Here is a 26,289-nt window from a genome sequence, read left to right as displayed (position 1 = left end):
CTCAAATGCTGTGAGCTCCACAAACCGAATTGCATTGGTTTAATTGGAGAAACCTCAGGAATGGGTTCTGTAGTGTACATGTATTATTAGATCCTAGTGAAGACAAACAAACACACACACACACAAATGACACAGAGTCCAAGCGCTTCACATTTAATGCCCTGGGCTTTATTGTCTTATTTTAGTGAGAATTCTGTCACATTTTTTTTTGTTTTTCAGCCTCCAGGTGGGACAAGTAAACCTCAAGGATAAATCCTGCCATTGGACTGGGCATTCAGATTGTGACAAAGACGAGAAGCACTACTAAGTAATGCTGCCTTTGTGCCTAACTCTTCACAGAAGAGACTACATTAAATTCCCCAAAGGAAGGCACCCAATACTTGTGGTTTTTGGCCTTGCAGCCGTCTGGAGATTATTTTTTCAAAGAAAATAAAGAAAAAAGGAGAAGAGAGGAGGAAACTGCCGTCCCCCCCCCTCCGCCCCCTCATTAGCATTTTTTGTTATTAAAAACTGGAATGATGAAACACGTACAGCGATTACTGCCCATTCACCTCCCTTATCACCTATGCATGAACAAGTAACAAATGAACAAAAGAATGAAGTCTTTCAATTAACGAAAAGCTTACAATCAAGTTTACCACAAGAAAAAAAATATACAAAAATAACTGGATTTTTGTTTTACAAAAAAATGTCTGTGGGATAAAACAAATATAAAAGGTTGCATGAAATTGAAGAACAACCCCTTTAAAAAACAAAAATACAAAAGCAGCATTAATATTTATCAAAACCATGAACGAAAACATCACAAAAAATAGTGCTTTAATCAGAAGCAGCAGAGGCTTCTGGGAAGAGACTTCATCCCTGTTTTGTTACTTGTGTTTGGGACGATGTTAATGGAAGCTCCAGGAAGAGGGGCGCCCTATCTTCCTCCTCCTCTTCCTCCTCTTTCTCCTGGACTCCTGTCCGTATGTATGTCACCATTTATTTTCACATGATCCACAGAGAGAAGCACAGGGACCCGAAATAAATGTGGAGGTGGGGGTGGGGGGAACCTGCTTTGTGTTCACAATATACAAAAATACCCAGGAGTCCGTAGCTACCTAACATTTACTACAGCACAGGAACCAACAAAGGTACAGTGTACAAATAAAAAACAGAAACAAAGCAAAACAAAGAAACTGTAAACACAGCACAATAAATAGATAAAACAGCAGGCTCCGCACCATGCACATGATGTGATAGACTCTATACACTCCTCTCACTGCCACAGGTTACTTGGCTTTCTTTTTTTCCCAAGTGCAAAACATCACAAATGGACAGTTCTGTATTCAAGTAATATATACAAGGGGGATATTACAAATATGTAGTTACTGTACAGATACTAATTTTGCCATACTCATAATTTACAAGTTGATCTTTTTACTTTTAACAAAAAACAAAAGTTTAAAAAGTATGAGAGATGAGAATCATTCTGTCAGTCTGCATCAGAGTCCTGCTGTCCCTTTGCATTCCCGATGCTACGATGCACAGCACCTAAAGAGGGGACCCTCCGCCCCCCCGCTACTACGTCACCTCCATGGCCACTGTGTTGTCTGCTATACTGTTCAGTGCTGGCTTCTCTTCGTCGTGATTATCCCTGAGGAGGAGGAAGAGCCAGGTTAACGCTGATGTTCTTTTAAAACATTTCAGTCATTCAAAATATATTTAATAAAACTAAGATAATTATACAAACATAAGTTAAAGTAAAATGTTTAATAAAAGATCATTACAAAATATATATCTATTTAAATAAAGGTTAAAAAAGTAGAAATTAAAGATATGTACAGAAACATAAGAAATTAAAGTCAATGTCCAATAAAAAGGTTTAAAATGATGTTAATATATATACACAACATGTGTTATTACAATATTAAATGGTGTAATAGCATGAATAAGATATTCATTTAGAGAAGTAAGCAGAGTTTAATGCTTTCTGTTTCATCCCCTGAGTAACTTTACCAACAGGGTATCTTTAACTGTCCTAGATCTCAGTCAGTGATCTCTAAAGGAAAATGATTTCCTTATTTCAGACGGATTTGTGTGGATACACATTTTTCCTTGGCAGACTGCGGTCACTGAAACCAGGGATTGCATGCTGATGCAGAGGCTTAACTCACTTATCCAGAAACAAACATTACACAAGTAATCCAACACTGCTACAAGAGTGACAAACTTACAATAAAGTTATCTTCGTTTGCATATTTAATACATTCCTGCTTTTTATTTATTATATATGGATGGCTGTGTTTCTGGAACAATCGTCTGAGCGCCCACTTAGTGTGGCGGCTTCCAGTCTGCAGCTTTGGTTCTGCTGTTAGATTATTAGCGCCTGTGGCCAAACGTCTGTTTGTTCTGCATCAGTATGGACTAATGCGGAACAAATATCTCTGCTTCTGTCATTTATTAGCAGTGATACACTGGGCTTAAAGGCCGTCAGATTCAAGACTTTAACGCTTCGTCAAGTGATTTAAAAATGTAGTTTAATAAATTCATATATTTTCCCCCACATCTCCCAAGTATTTTAAAGACCCATGAAAGATATTTTATACCAATTATTGTTAAACTGAAAGAAATGCTACCTGACTTCACCTCACCTCGAGCCCAGCTCCATGGCCGCCGCCCCGGAGACTTTGGGCATGGTCAGGTTGGTGGAGGCCGACAGCTTTAAGGCAGAGGATGGCACGGGGCCGAGGGTCCGGGGAATGTGGCGTCCGGTCAGACAGATGTTGTTCCCGATGAGGACCTGAGTGGTGGCGGGGGTGGCGTTAGCGGCGCCGCATCCCAGAATCCCCAGTGCTGCTGCTGCGTGGGCGCCTGGGGTGGACGTGGAGGTGAGGGAGGTGGGGACGGCGTTGGCAGGGGACGCCGAGTTGGAGGAGGGCTGCAGGAAAGCGGGGGCCATGGAGGGGGGTGTGCGGGGAGACTGGTTGGTCTGGAGGAGGGCGGAGGGGGGTCCGGAGAGATGTAAGCCTTTGAAAACACCTGAAACAGAGAGAAAATATGGAATATAAATTAATGATCCGCATGTTTCTATAACATCTTTGTTCGACTGGACTAAGAACAGGTTAAATCAGACTCCTACCTGCCCCTGCCATGACCCCGTTGACCCCGCCCGCCAGCACCAGCTCCTCTTTGGACTTGAAGGTGAGCAGCTGGTCCGTGGTGATGAGCGCCGACGCAGCAAACTGGGCGCTAGCCTGGTCTAACGTTTTGGACGTGAGAGCCTGGAGACCAGAGAGAGAACATGTGAGTGTGTGCCAAAGTTTACCCCTCTGTTCAACTGTAGGAAAACAGCGGAGTCAGCACTTCTGCTGCCAGACAGGAAGTAAGCCAATGGTATTGACAATGCTCATGGGAATGAGGATGTGTCCCTTTTCCTTTGGATGGCTGATCTGACCTACACCTGGAAAATATTTCCATATAGAGTGCTGTGGTGATGACGTAGGCCGCCAAAAGCAAATGGGATTTTTCCGTTTGATTTCAGAATATTGCAGAAAATAACCTCTGTGGGAGTCTAACTCATTCAAACAACCCATAAAGAACCCTGGCAGTGGGCTGTAAAAGCATGTAAGAAGTGCACACAATGGCAAACAGCTGTCTAAGATAAACCCTCAGCTGATATTGATCTGAATTTGAGTGTTTGAAAAGTTCAACTTAGGGCATGCAGAGGCGCGCTCTTGTGCTCCCAGGTGTGTGTATGCCCTCACTGACCTGTGTGTTGTGTGTCGGGATTGCAGGGTTGTTGGCTTGCTGCTGCTGTTGGCTCTGCTCCAGCTGCTGTTTCTGCATGAGGGCCAGCTGTTCCTGGTGCTGCTGGTACTGCTCCGCCGTGAACACTGAACAGGAGGGACAAAATACACCGGTCACAACCACAATTTTGACATTTCTTACCCAGTGGGTCTTTCAGTTTACTTCACATTTAGCAGAGATTCATCCAGAGCAGGAGGCACACAGACAGCAGATATAACAGATAGGGAGAACCTGACAAATGTACGTAATGAAGGAATGCTTTCACAGAAAGAACACAACAACACAAGTGTCTGGTGGTGTAGGTGGGATGCTCCAGGGTTCAAGTTAAACAAAAAGATCACAAGCTTGAAAGTCCACTTTGAGGCTTATCACACACAAACAGCTTCTCCTCCTGAGGCCAGACTGTACCGCTTGTTCTGAATTTGCGTAATGCTAGACGCTACAGGTTCTTCTATCTGCTGTGTTATCTGTGGGTTGCTATAAAACATATTTGATGTGTCACGAAAAATAAAAACATAACCAATCAAGTAAAATGATGTTTGGACAAAGATAGTATTTTACAAATACGTAAAATCAAAACACATTTTTACATTTCAGAATCCTGGAACAGAAATAGCACAGCATTCATTTTATCATCAACAGCTATTGTTGACAAAACAAAAAAAAAGCACTGAACAAAACCCCATGCCACAGAACTCTTCAGAGAATAACACCTACTGCTATTAAGGGAGGAAAGGGAGAATACATTCCCAAATCAGTGAGCTTAATCCTGAGATGAATGAAAAAGAAAGCAACGCCCACTCATACCTCCATGCTGCGGGCTTAAACCTCAACAAACAATCAATGTCTTCAAACTCAACCCACTTTAATGACTGGAATAACCCTCAATGCAGCACTATTGATTGTGTATATAAATACAGGCATTAATCAACAAGAAAACCCAAAATAAAGGTCCCTTCTTTTGCAGGCTGCAGTGTAGAATAGAACTAATGTGAAGAGGTGTACAACAAAGTTCATTATCAAGCAGTGATCGAGCAGAATATCTCAAGACACACAAACGTACCAGGGAAAGGGTTTGAAATTTAGCCTATATGTAATTATGATGATCCAAGATGGCGGCATGACACTAGTTTAAAGCCACAGTTTCCTATTGCTTATATTAATGCAATTCAAGTTGGCTTGAGTGCCATGACATGCAACAGTGTGACCTGTTTAAGCGTGTACACCGAACCGGCACATCTGGATCGATCCAACTCTACCAACTACACTGAAATCAAGACTTATTGATCCTGTCTGAAATATTCACCCAGTGACCTACACCTCTCAATCAATCCATAAAATAACTGTTCTAATTGACTCCACTACGACATGGGAGCAGGAACTAATGTCTGATGATATGGAGCGGGGGTTGAAAGCAGAAACCGTCTGATTTACCGCAGAGTAATCTATCTTTGACTAAGTGTGCAACATAAGAGAAGCTGTGAGCCTTTAGAGTGATGTTAGCTCATAAATGGTGACAAAAGAATGATGACAGTGCACAACATCAAAATGCAATGGTAGAAATTAAGATCACACCCTGAAAGATAACCTGGCAGCAGATTTAGACACGAAAAAGCCTAAACTTTCATGCAATAAATAAACAAAAAAGCAAGTCACACTAAATTGCCTAAAGTGTGTTGGATCACACACATTAGGAGAAAGAGCTTCAACAGATGGCTGACCTTTGATAACAGCAGTTGTAAAAAGAGCTTAATCACACGGATAGATTCTCAGACTGAATACAACTACTTTAATAACAGTGCACGAGGAATTTCAGCTTATCAAAACTACCTTGAATGGGCTCATTCTGATGCCAAGACACTTTTACTTTCAACGTTATAGAAACAACAAAATACTCACAACACGAAGGCTGTATTTCACTCAATAAATGAAATGTTCAACAACGTTTAAGATGTATAATGCCAGAAGAGTGCAAAGGAAACATGTGACTCACCGTTGATGGGGGTGGGGGGTGGTCCGGTGCGAGCCCTGGGGTTGGTTCCTCCTGACAGAGTCCGGGTTAGTCCTGACACTGTGCGGCTAAAATCCCTAAATCCTCTGCGTGACAAGTCTCCTCCACCCGAGGGGTGATGGGATAGTGTCCGTGGTCTGAAGTGCCTCCAGCGGCTGGACTTAATGTTCAAAAGAATCTGGCTGAGGTCCATAGGGGCTGGCGATGAAGAGGAGGGGGGGTGGGAGGAGCTGGGGGGGCGCGAGGTATTGGTTTCTGAGGTACTGGCGTTGGAGTTTCGGAGCGGAGTACGTGGAAGTGGAGAGGAGAGCGGCTCGGGCTCCGGGTCAGAGTCCAAACTCTGACAGATGCCGTCTAGTTCTGTGTGCGCTCGGTCCAACAAGACCCTGAAACAGAAGCAAAAGGTCCACATCAGAGAGCTGTTCAAGAGGGATCATGCCGCAGTCATTAACAGTTCATTACAACATCAACATGCTCTGGTTATTTTGACTGAGGTATTGCACACGAGTGGACATTCCTTGCAAGCTGTTCCTGTAATTACAATGTGCTCTGGGTCAGTACTGAATACAGCTGGGTACTGCATAAACACAGGAAGGTTAACAGACGCAGGGGTATAATAATGAAACTCCAGCATTGCTTTTGTAGAGCATTCACGCTAGTGGGGTAAAAAAAACAATGTAATAATGCTTGCGGTCTGTTACGAAAACTAAAATAGATAAACACTATTATTTACACTTCAAGACCCCCTTTATTTCCTAATACACTCATTTATTAGCATTAAAGGAAAGTGCAGCTTTTCACTTTTACTAATCAAACGTATACCTTTATTGTACGATGAGTCTATTACATAACACGGTAAGGCATTTGCACAAGACACTTCTTCATTCCTCTTCAGGGGAAGGAGATAAGGCAGAAACGGAACATGCTAATCTCATGCGAGTCTTGTAACAGACACATCGCCTGGCCAACTCCTCCAGTCAGTGTTTAATTCAATCGTGTGTGTAATTACTCAGGAGATAGGAGAGAGCTGCAGGACATGCTGCAGTTTGAACCCGACGCTTAGATTCCTGATTTGTCGACAGGCCACAGCGGCGGGTGAATCCCCAAAAAGGGACTCTCACGTTTATCGTTTTAACAGCCGGCTTGATATTCATAATAAAATGAGCCCACCGAATGAAGCCTGGTAACCTGCCAAAGAGCCGGCATGGTAAACAAACCCAGCAGCTACTGCCAACACTTTGCTCCATTCCCCCCCCCAGCTCATTATTGGCACTGGCAGCATTCCTACAGACTCTTCAATTAGAATTTTAAACATTTTCTCAGACTTCACTTAATAGCAGTTTTCAAGTTTGAATCACTGATGTAAATGCAGAGTACAGGCCGGGATATCACTGCAAATATTATACTCATTATACTGCAAATAAATACTTCCACTTGGATATTGCACCATTCAACAATGCAAATTTGATAAAATTCCAATTAATTGTGCAGCCCTAGGCTACACATCAGAAATGACAGAAGCAATGCTGGATTACAAGTTATGCATATTTCTTCAGATTTATTTAAATTTACTTGGAAGCAATCCACTTCCATTTCGAGTGTGTACCTTCGGAGGTAACCAAGCATCCCTGATCAAACCTCGGCATTATGCGGAAACCAAACAGCGTGACTGAACTCACCGGCCTCCTCTGCCCACCCGGCGCCGAGCCAAACCTATGCATCGCCGCGGCACGTTCAGCGAAGTCAGACAGTAGCGGAAGCGGGGGTCTCCGAGGCCACCTTCAGACTGGCTCACCCAGGGCCAGCTGCCACTCTGGTCCGGACGAGACTGGAGGAAGGAGGAGAGCAAAATTAGAAACAGAATTGATTGAAAACATCTCAAAAGTCCATTCAATAGGTAATGAAAATAGGTTATGTAAGCACTGCACTTCTTCTAAGACGCTTTGGATGAAACGGCCAGCTAAATGTAATATATGTAAACACTGCGAGACGTCACATATTAAAATATAGAGCACAACAGAAATAAATACTGGCAAGCAAACAGAGCGTGTTTGTTATTGCATTGTTTGGTCCAGCAGAGTGAGGAAGACTAGCAGCCAGTCTGGCCAGCCTGCTACTGTTGTTGGCCCTAAAAATAGAAACAGGAGTCACAGGAGGGCACTCACAGCGTAGTACTGACAGCCAGCCTTCCTCCTGAACGCATAGCAGCCATCTGGGTCATTCTCCTCCTCTGCCTCCGAGGAACCTGAATGGATCTACACAATAAATTAAAAACGTACGTTAATAAAGATTTTAGGAATTGAAACCACACATTTATAGACACAGGTGAGCGTTTCACTGCCAAAGCATTACTGTAAGATTTGATGAAAAATTCATAAGATTGTTGCTTATAATGTTGATTGAAATATTAAGTAAACAAATACCAGTTGATTTAAGGATGTGGGATCATGAGAAATCAAATATCCCAATATTTTTTATATCTTATTTCCTTGATACCAATATGGGTGTCACATTGAAGGGTTTACCTTTGGTGCTTCTGCAAAATATAGATTTTTTCTATTGCAGTATGTTACTTTAACTTCTATTTATCTAAAAAAATATAGATTTGATTCTAAAATTGTTTATTTCCCCATGAGGAAATTACCTGTGAGAAGGGTTCTTCGTCTGAGCTGGGGAAATCGTACTGGTTGAGGTCCTTGGGATTGAACACGGAGGGTCCTGAATGTTGAGGCGCTGACAGAGGCGGGATCTTGGGTTTCTTTTCGTATTTCCTCTTGGTTCTTACTGCCTCTGTCTTCTCCGGCTGTGGGGAGGGGGGGGGGCGGTGTGATAATGTTATAACTGCACAGTGCGTAATCAGAAAGGCATTTCAAGATGCAATGCATACTGTCGGTGGCAGGCTAGTGTGTGTAGCGTCAACCACGAGTAAAAGAGGCATTGATATGCAGATGGCAGCATGTGCCAGATGCCGCTGCCAAGCCAGATGGCGGCCCCCCACTTCCCCAATCCACCCGTGCCACCGTTCACCCCGACTTCCCCATTGGGACGACCCCTCCCTGACTGAACAGGCTCCAACTCTACTAGGATAAGTCAGATCCCATTCAGGCCTTAGACAAAGCAAACAGAGAGGCAGGGACTCTGCATGAAATCAACACAAGATGTGAGGTTTAACGCAATAGGGAGGGAGTGAGGGGGGGGGGGGGGTAAACAATAGGGAGAAGTCAACCAGCTTGAGGAAAAGGGGAAATAGGAGGAGGGGAGGGGGTTGTTGGACACTGGAGCTAATGAAGTCATTAATGACAAGAGGTGAGTCAGAGTTCACCATACTGCTGTCTAATGAAGAGCTACTCTGCAGAGACATGGCAGCTTGGCTTTGCATTCAATGATTTGAAGGAGTCAGCTTATTAAAACATGTACCATGCAGCCTCGATGCACTCAGTAGTGTTCCCGCATGACCTCTGAACAATGTCCAGAGAAGAGGGTCAGGACATGTTTCTTAATTTGTCTGACAAAGATAAATACTTATTGTTTTAAAATGAGCCCTTGGAACAACAAGTGGCTCTTAACCCTTCATTTTTTTAGACATAATCCAAAGAGCTTTACGTGTGAATGCAAATATCAGACCTACTGCTGACTTTGAACTAGTTAGCTGGGAGGCTAAACTCTGTTTAATGCTGGACATTTGCATTCACACATACAGCTCTTTGGATGATGTGTGAAAGAGGCAGTCTTTTTGTCTACCCTCAAGAGTCTTTAAAAACAACCACACTATTACTTATTCTCCTTAAATATCCATTGTCCATAAATGTGCATTCTTTTTTCATCATAAAAGTCAAACCACTTCAAGGGGATTTTCTGACAAAGACGCATTCCTGGGAGAATACTTGCATGGAAAATGGTTCTGTTAACGGTATTACAAATTCAGTTTCGGACGCAGTGTGGTGATAATATTAAATAATTCATACATAGTTGCCACTTTATTAGTGAACACTTTCTCACTAATCGAGGAGGAAACGATAGGTTTTTGATCCATCTCTTTGTGTTGTGGATGTTGATCGTTTTACCTTCTTGTAGTCCTTCATGTCCAAGTGGTCCTGGTGTCTGTACTGGTTGCTGTTGGACGGGGGAATGATGGGGATGGTGTAGACGGGCTTCACCAGAGCTCGCTGTGCAAGAGCCTCCGCCATCACTTCACTGCCAAAGTCTGGCATTACATTCCTGAAGAAAAGACAGAAAAGGTAGAGGAGTTTGTAGCTGATGTTTACAAATCAAACTGCAGGACAGATTTAGGGATTAGCTTATTGTTTAACTTGAGCACTTCATTTATGAATCCAGAGTATCAAGTCCCTGTAGTAAAAGGGACACATACTATAGCAATGACCAGCACAAAAAAAAACCACCTTAACTTCAGTGCACAGGAGTAGCCTGAAACCACTACTCCCTGTCAGACTACACACTCTGCAGGACACCTGGGTCACTCTCTATGCTGGCATAATATCATGAAGTGGGCCGGGGAAGCGATCTATTGAGAGTGGAGTGGTCCAATCTGGGAGTGAACGCTGGCAGTGATGCACAGGCAGAAACCAGCCCGTGATAACAAGAGGAAATTGAAATGTCACTACAAATCAAAAACACTTCAAGGAGAAGGGTCCAATTTAAGCTCACACTGACAGCTACTCTCAGAGCAAATTCATTCCGTTCGCATGTCATGTTAAGATGGATCACAAATGCTCCACAGGGGAAACAAACAACAACTCAAAGTGGAGCTTGGGTAAGAAAAGAATGAATGGAAACACAAAATAATACTAACATACAGTCTAGCGTACTTCCGAAAAAAGATCCACAAAGAGAAGTCAATAAGCTAATCTGCTCCTGACACTGCTGAATAAATAACATGAGCTTTAAATTGATAATGCGTGCAAAACTGTGTACATAACTGTGCCCCCAATTAACACACGCAGCGAAGCCTGACGATACAGGAAAACGGCTGTTGGCTTCTTTACAGCATCAATCTTGGCGGACACATTTCCTAATGACCTCTACTTGGGATTTCAGCTTAACGGGTAAACAAAAGCGTCAACTAACATGAAGGTTAACCACACGGGTCATCCAAACCACCACAGGTCTCATCAGGAGAGAAACAATTTAAACTTCATCGGAAGACACTGCCAAAGAATGAAAGGACAGCTGCATGACAGGACCTTATATAATAATGTATCTTTTATGAACCTCTGTCCAATCAAAGAAGTGAAGCATGCCTTTATCACACTCATGCATCATACATGGAAGTGAAAAGAACTCCCAATATCAGCTTCTTGCAGACAACTCAATCAAACAACTCTTGCTTTCTTACCTCTTCTCCACAATCTCCAGTGTGAGGTGCAGCAGTTCCCTCTTGCTCTTCTCCCTCCTCTTGATCATCTCCAGGATGGTGACCGCTCGGCTCAGGTCCCTGCGCAGCTTCAGCATTTTCTCATATGATGCCTCGTCATTCTTGCGATTCTGAAAACAGAACGGGGAGATTTCAGAAAGGAGACGTCTCAGGACAAAGACAAGACCCAATTTTGAGGCTACAGGTACAACTGGTACCCTACGGATTCCTACCTTCCTGGTCTGCATCTTCTCCGTCCGTCGGCGGAAGGCCACATAGGGGTCGCTGGTGCTCGAGCCGTCCCTCTTCTCCTGCTTGACGGTGGGGATGAGGGATCCCCCCTTGCAGGTTTTCCTCTTGCGGCTCCAGTAGTCGAACACCTCCTTGATCAGCTCATCGTCCTCCTTCAGCAGCAGTTTGGCCTCCTGGAGACTGACGAGCTGCGGGGCAACAGGGGAGAGACCGAGTCAGAGGAATGAAAATGTAACAACTACTCTTGGGATGCATGGAGAATAAAGAATTACCAAACACCACAGAGAGAAACCAGATGTTTAAAGCAGGTTGGAGTTAATTTAACAGCCACAACACTACAAAACAAAGCTTTTAAGCAAGTCTTGTTGCCTTCGGGCATCAGCCATAAACTTACACTTCTAAGTTTGACAGGTGTATGATTTTGAGTAGTCAGAGAATGCAATACCTTGGAGTGAAAAAAAGTATTAGAAACCAAACTATTTATGAAACCAAAAACCAAGGCTACGATCCACCTTTGGAATGACTAAATTACAGGATGACAAACAGTATTTCAGTCTGTAAGTAAAGCCAGAGATGCATTTACGTGAACAACATGCAAACGAGTGTATTCTTCCCACACAGACTGATAAATACCTGCTGTCCGCTGCCTTTCTCCAGGCGGTCTATCATTTCCTCAAACTGCAGTGCTGTGATTTCCATTTTCTTCTTCAGCTTATTCACAAACGTCTCGTCCTCTGAATCCAGGTCGTAGTCTGGCTGCTCCGCATCCAAACTGAAAGCTGTGGGACGGAGAAGACATGGTTACTGGAGACAGACACTCATTTAAAGGCATCACCAGGAGCACGGCTGCCTAAAGTAGACACAGCATTGCTTCTGTTAAAACTGACTTCATGACACTTTATCAAGTCATTATAATAATTGCACTAGTTACATTTCCACATTGTGCCGCCCTATCAAAGAAAATATACAAAATCCTTCTCATAAAACAGTGTTACATTTCCATGTCATGTTTTTATGCATTGTGCATTTCAGGCAATACACACAAGTCACGTTTCTTTATCATGACAAAGCTCTGAGCTTGTGTTTGTTTATGTGCCTTCTCCAACTCAATGAAGCTGCAGGGCAAACCCCAGAATCCAGGCTGGGAACTTCACCAGATATTTTCTCATAAATATTGCCTGTGGCTACCGCTTGTCTGGCCAGAATCTACAGCCACGGCCTGGACATCCTCCAGACAACATGGAAGTCTGGTCAAATGTGAACAGTGTCTGTTATTATCCATTACATACTGTGAACAGCGAAAGAGAAATCCCTGTCACTATGCTCTAATCATCGCATTAACGTGTCAAAACCTGAGGCTTCGTGAAAGGTATGCAGTGATCCTCTTCAGCACCCTGTATTTAAACTGTTACATAACAGACGGGACTCCTCAGCGCTACATGCTGCTGCTCAAACACCTGTAATGGCTGGAATCGATAGCAAAACAAAGAAATATGATGTAATTATATGTTGGGTTTCACTTCTTCATGCGACTTCCAGTCTGTTTTGTTTGATTCTGTCCAGAAGAGGGAACTTCTACAAATCACTGTTGCAACCACAAAAACAAACTTGCAAAATACTACATCACTGAGGGAAGTGTGGAATTTAAGGCAGTTACACAAATGATAGATGGCAGATACAGGCTGCACTTCCTTTTGGTTGCAAAGCTATCATTTCACCTTCTGCAAACATGCCAAATTCAATTTAGAATAAAGCGTGCTGCGGGTGCAACTCTTCCCTCCTCCAACCGTGTCAACACTTCGCAAACATTTTCTGAAATCACAGCTGCTTTCCAAACCTCCAGGGACAACGACAAACCCGCGGTACCACACGAGACAGATATAAAGATGTCCTGTCCCCATATGAAATCTGCAACAATGCTGCGTTTGATTATCCCAACATGGTGGGGGGTTTTCGTATCCGCACATAGACGCGTGATGCCCCAAATGCATTTGCAGATTCTAGCCCATTTTTTATTTTGACAAATTCTTTTCAGCACCCCATGTCATCTGATTTGCAGATAAGGCGATGAAAAAAATAGCAAAAAAAGCAGCACTAGCCAAATAGTTTTTAAACACCAGTATGGGCTTAGAAATCCATGCATCCCTACATACATACACCCATTACATTTTAGCATGCGATCTTACAAAACTGGGGCTGAATTTAAAAAAGACAAATCTCTCAATCAGCAGCCTGTGAAATCAGACACATCCTGCAACTACACCACTACGTGCTCACAGGCCACAAACACAGTTGAAGGAATAATCCTGCTCTACTCACGCTGTATGTGAATAAGCTGCTTTGGCATCTTGAACTCCCCGGGGTAGAGGGACTCGTAGTGCGTGATGTTGCGCTCCGCCTCGGGGACGGGGATAACCATGTTGTCCCGCTTCTCGCCGTATACCTGCTGCGCCGAGATGGCCCGCTGGAGATGGTGCTCCTGGGGGAGGGAGAGGAAACAGGTGTTTACTTACACTGTCTGCACACTTCTTACAGAAGTAGTTTTTCCTCCCAGAAAAACATATTCACACAAGCTAGGAAAAACATGATCTGATTTGTCAACTCGTGGACAATAACTATGGTTCATAAATATCACTTCTTTACATGGAAATGCATCTATAAATAAGAATACTGGTGTGTAATCGGAGTAAGAATGAGCAGGATTGATTTAGTTGGTGATAAAACATGCCTAACTATTTGTTTCTAGATTTACTGAACAGAAACCCAGGATATTTCAGAACAACAAGTGTACAGGATTTATTTTGAAGCGGAGCATCACGTCCCTGTGCTCCCAGAGAGTGACTTTAAATGAACATGTATTTGTCTCCCTGGCTCAGAGGAGGAAAAGAATAACAATAAAAGAACATGGGTATCAGAAGAGTATTTATAAATTGGTGCCCCCTTATTCATTTTTCCTTCATCTCTGTATTAGTCCTGAGGCATGTAATGGGAATTAAGGCCTGCACATATAACGAGTGCAAAATGTTCTGGCAAATATCCCAAAACAAAGCATTTTAAAACAGGATACGGCTGCCACTGTCACATATCTCCCCAAATCCTCTCACTGCCTACCTTCAAATTTATTTTCCTGGCATTTCTTAGCTCTTATTTTTCAACCGTATCTCTTATTTGTCACGGCACATCCTACCAGGCAGAGCATATTATTTGTCATAGTATGTTAAGCTTATGCAGCTATTTATATACATACACACACCATTACACATCCCAATGCTGCATCTCAAGTGAAATGAGTCACCGGTAGAAGCATGGTGTAGGATCTGCAGAGCATCAGCAAGAGCATTACTGTGTCAATATACTGCGAGTACACACATTCAGTGTGTGTATTTGTACTTCAAAGTATGTGCTCTCTGGAGAAAAAGAATCTCGAGACCTGCACAGGTAACCCTCGCTTTACAACAGTGACTCATTGTTTTTAGTCACTGCAACTCACAGAAGTCACAAAGTTAGTCTGAAAAGAATTGTGTCCCAAGTCTACACAGACACTGTTGCACATTGGGATCATAGATTAAATATGTGCAAGTTTTTCCAGCAAACAATCTGTTGCTTTAACTAACTCTGCAGCACGACCATGACTCACACAGTTTGACTTTTGAACCCAGCAGGCGCAGAATGTGAGTCACTGAATTAAAATGTGAGGCTGAAAAGAAACCCGCACCAACCAAAATATGCCAGAATATCATATTACTGACAGGCCTGAATTAAAGATTCCCACATCATTTTTGCAGCAGATACAGATTGAAAATGAGCCATATATTACAAATCTCCAGATTATTTTCTTCCCAGAATCCAGGAAAACGCCTCAACTGTCCAGAAAGACGTGTCATCTATTAACGACTTGGTATGATTAGGAAGGAAATGATTGTATTTTTCTTTCCTTACTGGCTTTGATTAAATAAATATTGGCATTCTTTATAATATTGAATGACTAGAATCTAAGTGTAGACCTACTTTAATTATAACAGCTTTCATTCTTACTGAAGTGCTCAATCTTTACAGGCCTTCTCTCATCAGCTAATGCAACAGATGGCAGATCCAGTCAAACAAACCAATATCCCTCTTGCTCTAACAAGTATTTTAACAGGGCTCCTACTCATTTTACACGTTACCGATCTACTTTCACAGCCAGAGTTTCTTGGTTGGATTCAGAGATATGGGTCAATGACATACCAAGTGAGGCTGGCAAATACTACCATCAACGAGGCCACGTCTGTGCCTGGCTAATTGCCCTTAGCCATAAATTTTAGACACTTGCGTGGGAGTTTTGAGTGTTCGAGGCCTTAAGTGTAATCCGAATCCATGAGTAGCTCTGTGTGGAGTAAGAGGAGAACCATATCAGGGCCGAGAGCTGCCATGAAAGGACACAGCATGCGTCCAAACTCGACCATCTGCCCCTGGTAAGATTATCAACACTTTCTCTACAACCAACACACAAAGAAAACAGCTTATTGCGTTAGCCACACTATTGTTAGCGTAACCCCGGGACTAAAGGGTAAACCATCACCCACTGTCTACTTGTAAGTGGCTCTAAATGAGTTTATGATACAACCCACAAATTAAAATCTATTCACAAATCATTCGTTATTCCCGTCGCAATGGTTAGCTGGCATGCTACCACTGAATTTGGCACGTTTACACACCCAAATCACAGGTTTCGGATAAAAAGAAACGCTGTGTTTGGCTTTGATTGTTGCAGTGTGCGCAGAGAGTCCAGCCAAGCTTCTTGGAACTTTTTGGACATTCTTGTTCACTGCACACAAAAACACAACCACATGCAAGTAGTCAACAGTTTCATGTGATCCTTCATTTAAAAACCGCTGGTCTACACATGGTTCATCACCAGATCTCAGCAAGGTTTAACAATAACCCCCAAAAAATGTAATTGGAAAAATCTCCTCAGCATTCATACAATTCCCTCAGCTCTTTCTTCAAAATCAGTTTGAAAGCAGGGAAAATCAATTTCATTTGGAGAATACGGCGAGCCCTAACCCATTATTACAAAGCTAAAGCTATAGTACATCTACAGTGAAAGGGTTTTGAATCGGATACACATTTAAATGACACTCTTTAATGACATGTGTGTCATGATAAGTGTTGATATGGAATCACTGATTATTTAGAAAAATGGAAGCATTAGAATATTAACTCTGATTTAGCTTAATCTCATTGTGGGTAAAGGTGGAATACATGTAGGGATTCACACTTCCTCAAGACAAGACAGGAAACCAGGATATCCAGAGGCAACTCACCATATTTTTATCATCTAAATGTGAAATATGTTGCTTCTAAACACCCATAAATATTGTATGCACCATCTGGCACACAAGGACAGACTACTGATTCATCAAAGGGCTGTCGGCAGATATGACATGACCTTATGTAAACTTTGCTGCTTAACCAACACGACACAGGGTTTGCTCTCTTGTTGCTTGTCAAAAACATCCTCCTAAAGTCGCCCTCTGTGCATCACACTGTCTGACACGCCGATGAACTCTGAGCATGGCTAAGTTAAGGAACATGCATACAAGAGTGAGCGCAAGGAACCAATTAAACCTGAGCCTGGCCCAGACTGGCCTTTACAAGCGTCTGCAGAGGATATATGCTCGGCACATTTCAGTAAGCTACACTGAGCTGCCTCAGATATAAAGATATCCTGATCTTTGGCAGCTGTGATCCTCACGACCGCGGTTCACAGCCTGGGATTTCCTCTGTTGAGGAATTGTGTGAGAAGGGATAAAGGGCTTTTGAGAATGGCACATGGGGACGAGTATACTACGATATCCTAAGACCTCGTGCAACTGTCTGTTTCACTCATTTCATATTGAAGACGTCACTCCTGAATGCTTGTTTCTGAACCAATTTCTAAAGTTTGTTCACAGTGAAACAATCATGTTCGTTATTCACACAAACAAAAATAATAGGCAAGAAAGGGTTCCTACAGTTTAAAGCAAGATGCATTTAAGACTTCTAAAGACGTAATGCCACTCAATGAATGTAAAAGATAAACATCCTTTTGTAACTGTACCTAGCAGACAGTTGCTAGGTTTCCTATCCTTAACTGAGTGACATTAATGAGAGGATCATTTGGACAATCATTTAAAAAAAGATACATCTCAGGGGAAACAACCAGTCATAGAATCCTACTTAGCATTTTAAAGACTTTTGAAAGAATTGTATTGCCAATTGAGGCTTTATTATAAATGAATTCAGTGCTTTTTAGGCTAGCCACAGGAACCCCGCAACAGTACAAGAACACCTAAAGAAAAAACACAACAGAATGACAATGCTGGCTGCTAATGGACGCTGTGTGCATAATGCTAAAACCCCTTATAGGGAAGTTGCAACCGCTCGGCCTCTTACTCACGGAAATAACCTAATATCGAACCTGTGATAGTCTTTTTCTTTCCTCCCCTCACAAAATTTTCGGGGAACGTGGAGCCTTCACAGCGGCGGTGCTGCTTTCCTTTAGGGCCACAGATGCAGATAGCAGAGAAACACAAACGAAGATCTATTTTTCACAGCACCACTTCAGCACTACTTCCATTAAATGTTCCCAAGAAAAATAGATGACTCCAACAAAAGTTGCCATGGAAACAAAAGTGTGGCCTCCAGCAGGTGTTTTCAGCTCACGCCGACCAGGGAAGGCGAGGAAGTCTTGAGGAAGGCAATTTGCTCAGTGAGTCAATGCATATCTAAAATGCACAGCGATGCATGCAATGAAACAAGTGGGGAGCGAGAAAACGTCACTATCACTACCAACCTGCACATTGAGACAAACTAGAAGACATCATTGACTTCTGAAGGTCAAAGGAGACTCAGCGTTACCCTTAATAAACTACAACTGAAACATCAACATGACGTAATCCAAGTAGCAAACAAAACATACAACTGTAGTAAGGGTGTGTTTCTTAAAAGGCTCAGGTCCTCACAACTTTTCATCTGGTGATTCCGTAGAGCAGCCCTACTTTGTATCTTCCAAACTCGTTCATACATTCACATCAGACTTTACTGAGACTGCCACTGTCCTACTGACCCTTGCGATTCCTGACTAGATACATCTGCTCCTCCAGACAGCACTCAATGAATCACTACATATCCAACCATCAGTGCAAATGTAACAATCACAGACTCCCTGATTAGGCGTTGGCACAAAATGTTCCAGTTTGCCACAGTCTCATAATGTACTAACTGTGCTTCTACAAACGGCAATATAGCACTGGAATACAAAGCCTTACATACACTCTGATACATGTTGAAAGCCACAGTGAATTATTTGATGTTGTGCAAGACATTGTGCATGCACAGATTACAAGAATGAAGCGCCATATTTCTAATTCATTTGCAACTACTGATGGCGCACAAATTGATCTTTAGAGGTTAATTATTTCGGTCAGGTTTGACATCATGAATGCTGATGAGGGAGGCATACAAAAAAGAAGAGATACACAGGCTTCCAATGTATTAATGCTATTAAGGCAGCACAATGATTCGTAATGTCATCAAAAAAGGCAATCTTCACCTGACAGGTATCAGATATGTGTTAATATATATATGTTTTAATGTAGAAATGTAAAGCTGCAGAGATAATCAGGCCTACATTTACTATTGACTAAAAACAATATATTTGGAACAAATCAGATCCATGATAATGGGAGAACTGATGCAAAAAATGATCCAGACCTCCAATATTGTGAATCATACAATTGCAATATCAGTCAAAATGACCACAATGGGTTTTTCTAAGTGTGCAGCTCTCGTGTCTATCAGCAAACTATATCCCCAAGTAGGACGAGTAGATTCCAGAAATATATTTTCTTTCCATGTGCTTGTCAATGCTTGTACTTCAACAAAGCTCCGTCTGCATGCTTCTTAAATAGACATAAAGCTGAGGGTAGCGTGTGGTCACTCAGCAGAGCGAGACATTGTTGCTGGACAGGATGTGGGTCAGGGAGCTGAGCCATGCAGAGCCTTGTAGTAAAAGTGTCCTCTTTATCTTTGCAGTCACACTGTTATGTAATGCCGCTGTGCGTGTGTGTACAGTAGGTGGGGGGGATTTCTGCTGACTTTGCAAGCCCCTGCATGTGCTTTCCTAGTGTTTGTCTCAGCGGCATACAGGGGTTCTCTTGATGATAAGGTGCCAGGAGGAGTAACAAACACCAGCCATTACACTGCCAAGTTATACTTTATCTACCACCAGAGGTATTAACGACCTATTAACTCACAACATACGCGCATGAATAATTTAACCAATCTAAAGCAGTTCAAGTAAAAAATGTAAACGTGGAGGGCTAGCTTTTCTGCAGTAGGGGAATTGAATGGAGTGACCCCATTTGACTTTACCATGAATTTCGAATTGCTAAATCTGGGCTATACTCCAATCTGACAAGCTGTGCTTCAATGGGTCATAGTTTTATGGCTTTGCATAATCTGTCTACAGCCACATGTAAATCATTTCTATATTTAAACGCAAGTTGAATGTGAATAATGTGTACTACCAACCTATTACACAAAAGCGGGAACAAATCTAGGGCTAGGCAGTAGACGCCAGACTCCACAAGCTTATAAAATATACAAGACAAGTGCTATGAATAACCACAAAAACACTTGAATTGAAATTAAGCTTTAGTTCATAGTGACAAAGGATCAAGAACGTTACATACAGCCTGAGAACTATCTGAACTATCTAGCATGATGTAGTACACAAGCTAAAACAAACACACTGAAAATGAAATAGTATAATACTATAAACTACAGGGCTAATCAAGGCTTCCAGAGCGGCCACTTAAAGTCTGGGTTATACAGATTATTCTGCATGAAAGTCTTTAAACTTTTCACAGAAATATGTCACAAATGAATCCCCAATACTCAAAACTCTCTTTGAACAAAACTGAAGGAAACCAGCTTTAATCTATTGGCGCAATTTGCTGGCCATTCTTACTTATCCTTAACAATAAGAACACATATCTAAGTAGCAAAACAATGTTCTTGGTGTACAGGAGCTAAGCAACTGCAATGAGGGTTTATTCCTTTAAAAAAGCCCGAATTAGGAAGTTTATATTTTAAGTGAAGTGAGCAATTGTATAATTTAAGCCGCACATATTTGCACATATCCTACACTGCACATCACGTGACTTGAAATATGGCTACAGCATTCAGACTGCTATCATTGTGTGCAAAGAGATCATGCATCCGCCTCTAGCATAACACTATCATAGCCATTCCCTGCATGTCTTAACACATCATGCTCCAACGACACTATGCAAACCTGCAGGTGTATGCTATGATTAAATAGAGGACAGGATCTGCAAGGTTTTTCTGCCAAACCGGCGACTGCATGTGCAGGCAGTGTGCAGCACACATGGCGGAGCAGGAGCTGTCAACACGCAACACTTAGCTGTCAAACCGGGCCGGGGCTCAGTGTCTCCCCCTGGCATTTGTGCACGGAAATCACACCATAACCGAGGCCTATCCCCGCCTGCCTTTACCGAGGAGAAAGTCAACAAAATGGTGGAGCAGAGACAGATCACGTGACTTCTTTGTGCTTTCGGGTGCAATTTCAAGTGAAACAAACGCACACAACACGGCTTACGAATACAAAATCAAATCTGTGCAGCTTTATAATAACATATGTGGTGGAACTGGCGGAAAATATTGAGGATTCATCGAGATCCGTCGTGTGCACGAAAGAGCAGACATGGCGGCCATTTTGCACAGCCTTGCGCAGGCAGCATAGTGGCGCCTCTCGATGTGAAAATACCGCCAAACAGATCCACCGCCAGTCGGGCAGCAATAGAAAAACATACCGATTCCTCCTCTTTCTCCATCCCGGTCGGCATCTGGGGAACTGCCCGGTTGATGGAGGCATATTCATGCAGGTCTGGCAAATCCTCGCAGCGGAAAACGGGCAGAGGCTTACTAGCATCCAGCGCCCGAGCCCGAAACGACAATTTACTCATTTTTATATTAAAAGATGCAGCATAAATCTATTGGATCTGCTCGGAATAACAGCAGGTCTGCCTCGAGTTCTCATGGATGAATCTGTGGGAGTCAGCCAGTCGATTGAGCGAGATTAGGTTCCGTAGCAACGCGAACAGAGCCGGGAAGGCCCGGGTCTCGGTCGCTCTCTGTCGGTCTCTTTTCTCGCAGGCTCCGCTGATCCTCCCCGGTTCAATACGCCATGGCCAACATGGCGGACATTACAAACTCATGCAGCTCTCCGCTCGCTGCAAGCGGCCCAACCCCCTCGATCACGCAAACAGCCATTCCCACGCAGTTTTACACGCGTGCGCGTTCGTGAGACCCTTGGGGTACGGTGGAGGGGGGTGTAGTGAGGGTGGGGGCTGGATGGATGCTGATGAAGGATGTGAACTTCCCAGGCTCATCCTGTTCTGACGTACTAGATCACATTTATTCTCTATGAAAAAAAAACGTGCCAATAATAAAATAGATAAAAAACACACTTATTTGTCGCGCCATGGCAATACAATAAATCGGTGATGGTTCAATCATCATCGATTATATCACTGTTTTATCTCCCACAAACACATATCATATAATGTATGTCGTGTGTTAACATTAATTTGCAAACAAAAGTAGGACCCGTTCTGCATGTTCGATACAATTGTTTTGCAAACAGTGCCACCCTGTGGTACAAACACGACCATACTACTATCCTGCACTCATTAAATGTGCACAGAATTTCAGTATTGCAATTAAATGATCCTTTAAACAGAACAAGAAAAGTTAATCTATGCTTGCATTAATTTAATGATCTTATTCAGTATTTTTGACAATGCACAAAAACCTAAATATGCTGTTGCAATGTAATGTTTCTAAAAGAAAAGGGCATGTTGGATGCATGGATTCACGCCTCGTCAAGCCATAGAAATCCAAACACACTCAGACAGGCAACATGATTAATTTGTCAACAGTGTTACTTCCTCTTCTTGTTTCTAGCTGTCAGGCGGGGAAACATGCACGGTCTTCTGCTGCTGGAACCGAAAGCTTCCAGAATGCAGAATCTGTGCATCCCGACAGGTCCTTCTGCACATAACTGATGTACTGTGATGTTGTTTACATTTTTTCCCGTTAAATGAGACATGCCTATTTCTTTATCAGCTAGTTGCTTTTCACAAAGTTGCATTTTCACTGTGTGAATGCCACTGACTGGATGATAACTCAAATCAATGTCTCGGTTACTTCACCAATCACAGGGCTCAACCACCTCCCAGGCTGATCATTTCTGCATTGTTGAAAGTGTTTAGCACAAATGATCAGCCTATTTTTTTTTTTTTAATCAAGGGCTTCAGAACAACTTAGCACAAGGTTAAATGTAGGTATGTTTTCGATTTAAATGTGGTCCAGAAGAGTGGGTTGCATAAGAATGGTTACCGCAGTGAAAGTCTTCAGCCTAAAAAAGACCAACTTCCTCCTTGCACTTTTCACTAAAGATGATTCATAGTACAATCTCTGCATTCTCAGACTATATCACAAACCATATACAGACATAGAATGTTTGATGCATATGATGCAAGACAGCTCAACTACTTAAAACAAATTCATATTCATCATGAATACACTTATGTGGTTAAAGTTTGACATCTACAGATGAGCCATCTAAATACCAAAAATCTAAATATTCAATGCTGAGGGGAAAAAAAAGATGTAGACACTTTTGAATGTGTGCCCTGATCTTATCTACTGTGGTTAACACGATTTGTTATTCAAATGTTATAGTCATATCAACAGAAAGAAAGATACAAAATGCAATAACCTGCAGGGATGGCTGGCAATACCTGTGGGAATGAGTGACTGATACAGATGTTGGAGGCTGACATGATAATCATCATCCATTTGGGAGCAATAGGCTCACAGCTGCAGCCCATGATGGAGACCTGTGAAGCACACAGTTGCAAGAAAGACAGAATGAATATAAAAACACATCATTAACAGTGTCTTATCTGATCAAAATGCATTGTTAATATGATGAACAGTTTTTTCATGTTATATTTTTCTTCTCTGTTGGGCATCACAATGAAACTGAAATATGTGGCATCACTGGGAAAAAAATATGGAGCAACATTTGATCCACAATACACACCCACACTAGTTGACACTTGCTATTTTTTAATGCATTATTTTATTCTTGAATGCATTCGCTTTATAATTAATGCAGAACAAGTTTTTTTTGCCACATAACATTAGTGCAACCCTTTTTTTGGAAGAGTAGAGGGGAAAATACAATGCACACGACAGAAAAAGAGAAATCGTCTTAGCAAATGTAGAGGACAACCATGCACCGATACGAAGCCGATTACAAGGCAGCTTTTAACAGGTTAGCAATCGCTTCGAGCACAAAGATCAGACACAGCTGTTTGTACAGCCGAGGCTAGCTGATGCTAACGCTATCCTAGCACAGTTCCCCTGACCCTGCGCCATTTACCAGTCTGCTAACAGGCTGCCAACAGTTTTATTTCAACTCGTAACTTACTTGTCCGCAATTAAAAACGGCCACTTTCATTTTCCTCGAGGAAAAGAGGGGTAAAACTACCTTGAGCCAGAGTTCTAACTTACCTGCTGCTAGCAAAGCCACAAGGGAGGATGATGATGATGGCAGTTCTTCTTCTGGTTGTCATGCTAGCCCAATGCTAACGCTGGTTAGCTCCCTTCAGGACGCCTCAGAGGAAATAAAAAATGTTTAATCCTTTAAAAAAGTCGCGCTAACACACCGTGAGAGGTCGCTTGGAATAAGAAGCCACAACGGAGGAAGTGTTATCCTGTCGCTGACCGTAAACTTTGATAGTTTCCTAATGTTACTTCGACAACAAAAAAAAGAAAAAACATCCAAACTGACCACCAAGCCACTTTGCAGGCGGAGTGTGATTGGAGGGTGCACGCCACCAATCACCTGTGGAGAGCTCACTGTTCCCCCCGCCCACCCACTAATAATAACAATAATAATGTATTTTATTAAATGCTTTTGTTTAAGTAATGCGTTGAAATAAGCACAAAAGCAACACATAACAATATAGCCTTAATTTAAATTAAAACATGCAACCTCTGACTGAGTATTACTCCTTTATTTAGGCCATCAGCAGATGATGCTTCAGTGATTTTTCAGCATGGTTGCAGTATTTGTTATGTAACTGTCTCCAGGGCTGGTCACCTCCCTCCAATCCCTTCTCCCCCACATCTCTGCCCCCTTCACATGCAGGGCAGGGCTGCCTCCTCTGATATTGCACGCCACATTTTTTTTATGATGACACTGCTGCATAGTGGAAGCATATGGAGTCATTTTGTCTGATGTTCCACCACCAACAGCAGAACCACCTCCCACTAGCTGCTAAAGCTGCATGCACACCTGCCCAGTGACTCTTAGATTGGAGGAGGCATAGCTATGATTAATAAAGCTTTGCTGAACACTCTAAGCAAGGTCATCAGCAGCCATCTGTAGGCAGTGGAGAAACCCTAATACCCATTTACATTTGAACATCCTATTGTTCCTCTGCGCTTACACGATGTAGCCCAGTGCACTGGCAAAGTAGATGCACATATACTGGCTGCTTTATTAACAGTTGTACATCACCATGTGAAGCCTGCAGTGCACTGTTTGATTATTCAAAAGGTGTTTGCCAGAATACTAAAGCTCCAAGAGTCTAGGTTGCATGTCGGTGTCCAGAATAGCATCTTCTCTGACTGGTGAACTGTAAATGAAGTGAAGCTGCTCCATCATTTGCAGCAGCGAGGCAATCTCTTCAGCTCTCATCTAGAGGGCAGTGGAGACCTTTGTAAAGAAATGTGTCTCCACTGGGATTGCACTGCATAATGCTAACCTCAATATCACTTCTGAGAGCAAAGTTCCACAGATGAGCCACACGTCAGCATATGTGGGATTCTTCTTGGGAAATATGGCAAACAATATACTTTTGTAGATTAAATGTGAGTAATACATTAATTTGACTTTGCATGCATCCCACAGACAACTAACCTTCTGTTGCAAGCAGTTCATGTGGGTATGCCGTGTGAATGTGTGCGTGCAGTGCATCATGCAGGGATGTGTCTAAGGTGGCAGTCGGGGTTGTATATTGAGATTAAAGGAGGAAAAGTCAGATATCCACATCCGTTTCAAACCCCTCTCAGCCTAACAAGTTGGACCAACTGCTGACAAGAGTTCAGAGGAAGGCTGTTGCTTCATCGTGCTTCACAACAGGGATCCTGATTGAAAAGTAGATCTGTTTCCTTGGCTGCTATAACTGATTTCTTAACATTAGGGGTTGACAGTTGTCATGATGGCACTTCAAAGATGGGCTCTGCAACACAATAGAAACATCATTCTTACATATTGATGTTGTGTCAACAGAGTAAGTCTTTTTTCTATTGTAAATTTGAGTTTTTATGATATATATGCATCCAATCCTGCATGTTTGCAGCCATTTTTAGTAAGTCTCATGCTTTTTCCTCAGCTCTTATTATACTTCATGCTCTTGTTCTACTATCTTAATTTCACCAGTAAAAAATCCTACATTTTCTTTCGGCACTGACAGAAGGCTTTGTTTGGGCAAGGCTCACCTTTTCCAGCATCTCTTTTCCAAGCTTTTTTTTGTTGATAAAAGGCAAACTCTTGTGGATGCTGGTGAGTAGTTTCCATAGCAGCAACAATGCCACACCCAGCATCAGCAGCTCATAGCTCTGCAGTGATCAGGATTACATTTGGACCGGATGGGCATTCCTGAGGGGGAAGCCAGAGCTCTTTATAGGAAACAGATTGTCGATATTCATTCCAAAAATGTATTTTGTATGAAAATGATAT

General features: G+C 42.5%; 1 protein-coding gene across 5 annotated transcripts; it reads right to left on the bottom strand.

Moving 5' to 3' along the window:
* Positions 1 to 146: 146 nt before the first annotated feature.
* LOC134884150 (enhancer of polycomb homolog 1-like) lies at positions 147 to 24,335 on the bottom strand. Of its 5 annotated transcripts, none has more exons than XM_063912832.1 (15): positions 24,054 to 24,335; positions 23,254 to 23,374; positions 13,743 to 13,902; positions 12,057 to 12,202; positions 11,405 to 11,611; positions 11,154 to 11,302; positions 9,865 to 10,018; positions 8,445 to 8,603; positions 7,966 to 8,055; positions 7,480 to 7,628; positions 5,783 to 6,186; positions 3,751 to 3,875; positions 3,122 to 3,263; positions 2,634 to 3,021; positions 147 to 1,636 (listed from the first exon to the last, which is right to left on the bottom strand). In XM_063912832.1, the coding sequence occupies exons 3-15, from the start codon at positions 13,840 to 13,842 to the stop codon at positions 1,564 to 1,566; spliced, it is 2,286 nt and encodes a 761-aa protein (XP_063768902.1). In that variant the 5' UTR covers positions 13,843 to 13,902; positions 23,254 to 23,374; positions 24,054 to 24,335; the 3' UTR covers positions 147 to 1,563. The 5 variants fall into 5 exon arrangements, with proteins under 5 accessions (XP_063768902.1, XP_063768898.1, XP_063768899.1 ...); XM_063912828.1 differs by having other exon boundaries at positions 23,276 to 23,374; XM_063912829.1 differs by lacking the exons at positions 23,254 to 23,374; positions 24,054 to 24,335 and adding an exon at positions 21,284 to 21,777 and having other exon boundaries at positions 2,619 to 3,021.
* Positions 24,336 to 26,289: the final 1,954 nt, after the last annotated feature.

Source organism: Eleginops maclovinus, chromosome 21 (genome assembly GCF_036324505.1).
Source record: "Eleginops maclovinus isolate JMC-PN-2008 ecotype Puerto Natales chromosome 21, JC_Emac_rtc_rv5, whole genome shotgun sequence".
Lineage (NCBI taxonomy): Eukaryota > Metazoa > Chordata > Actinopteri > Perciformes > Eleginopidae > Eleginops > Eleginops maclovinus.
The sequence above is the reverse complement of the archived record's forward strand: the minus strand, read 5'-3'. Positions and strand labels throughout refer to the sequence as shown.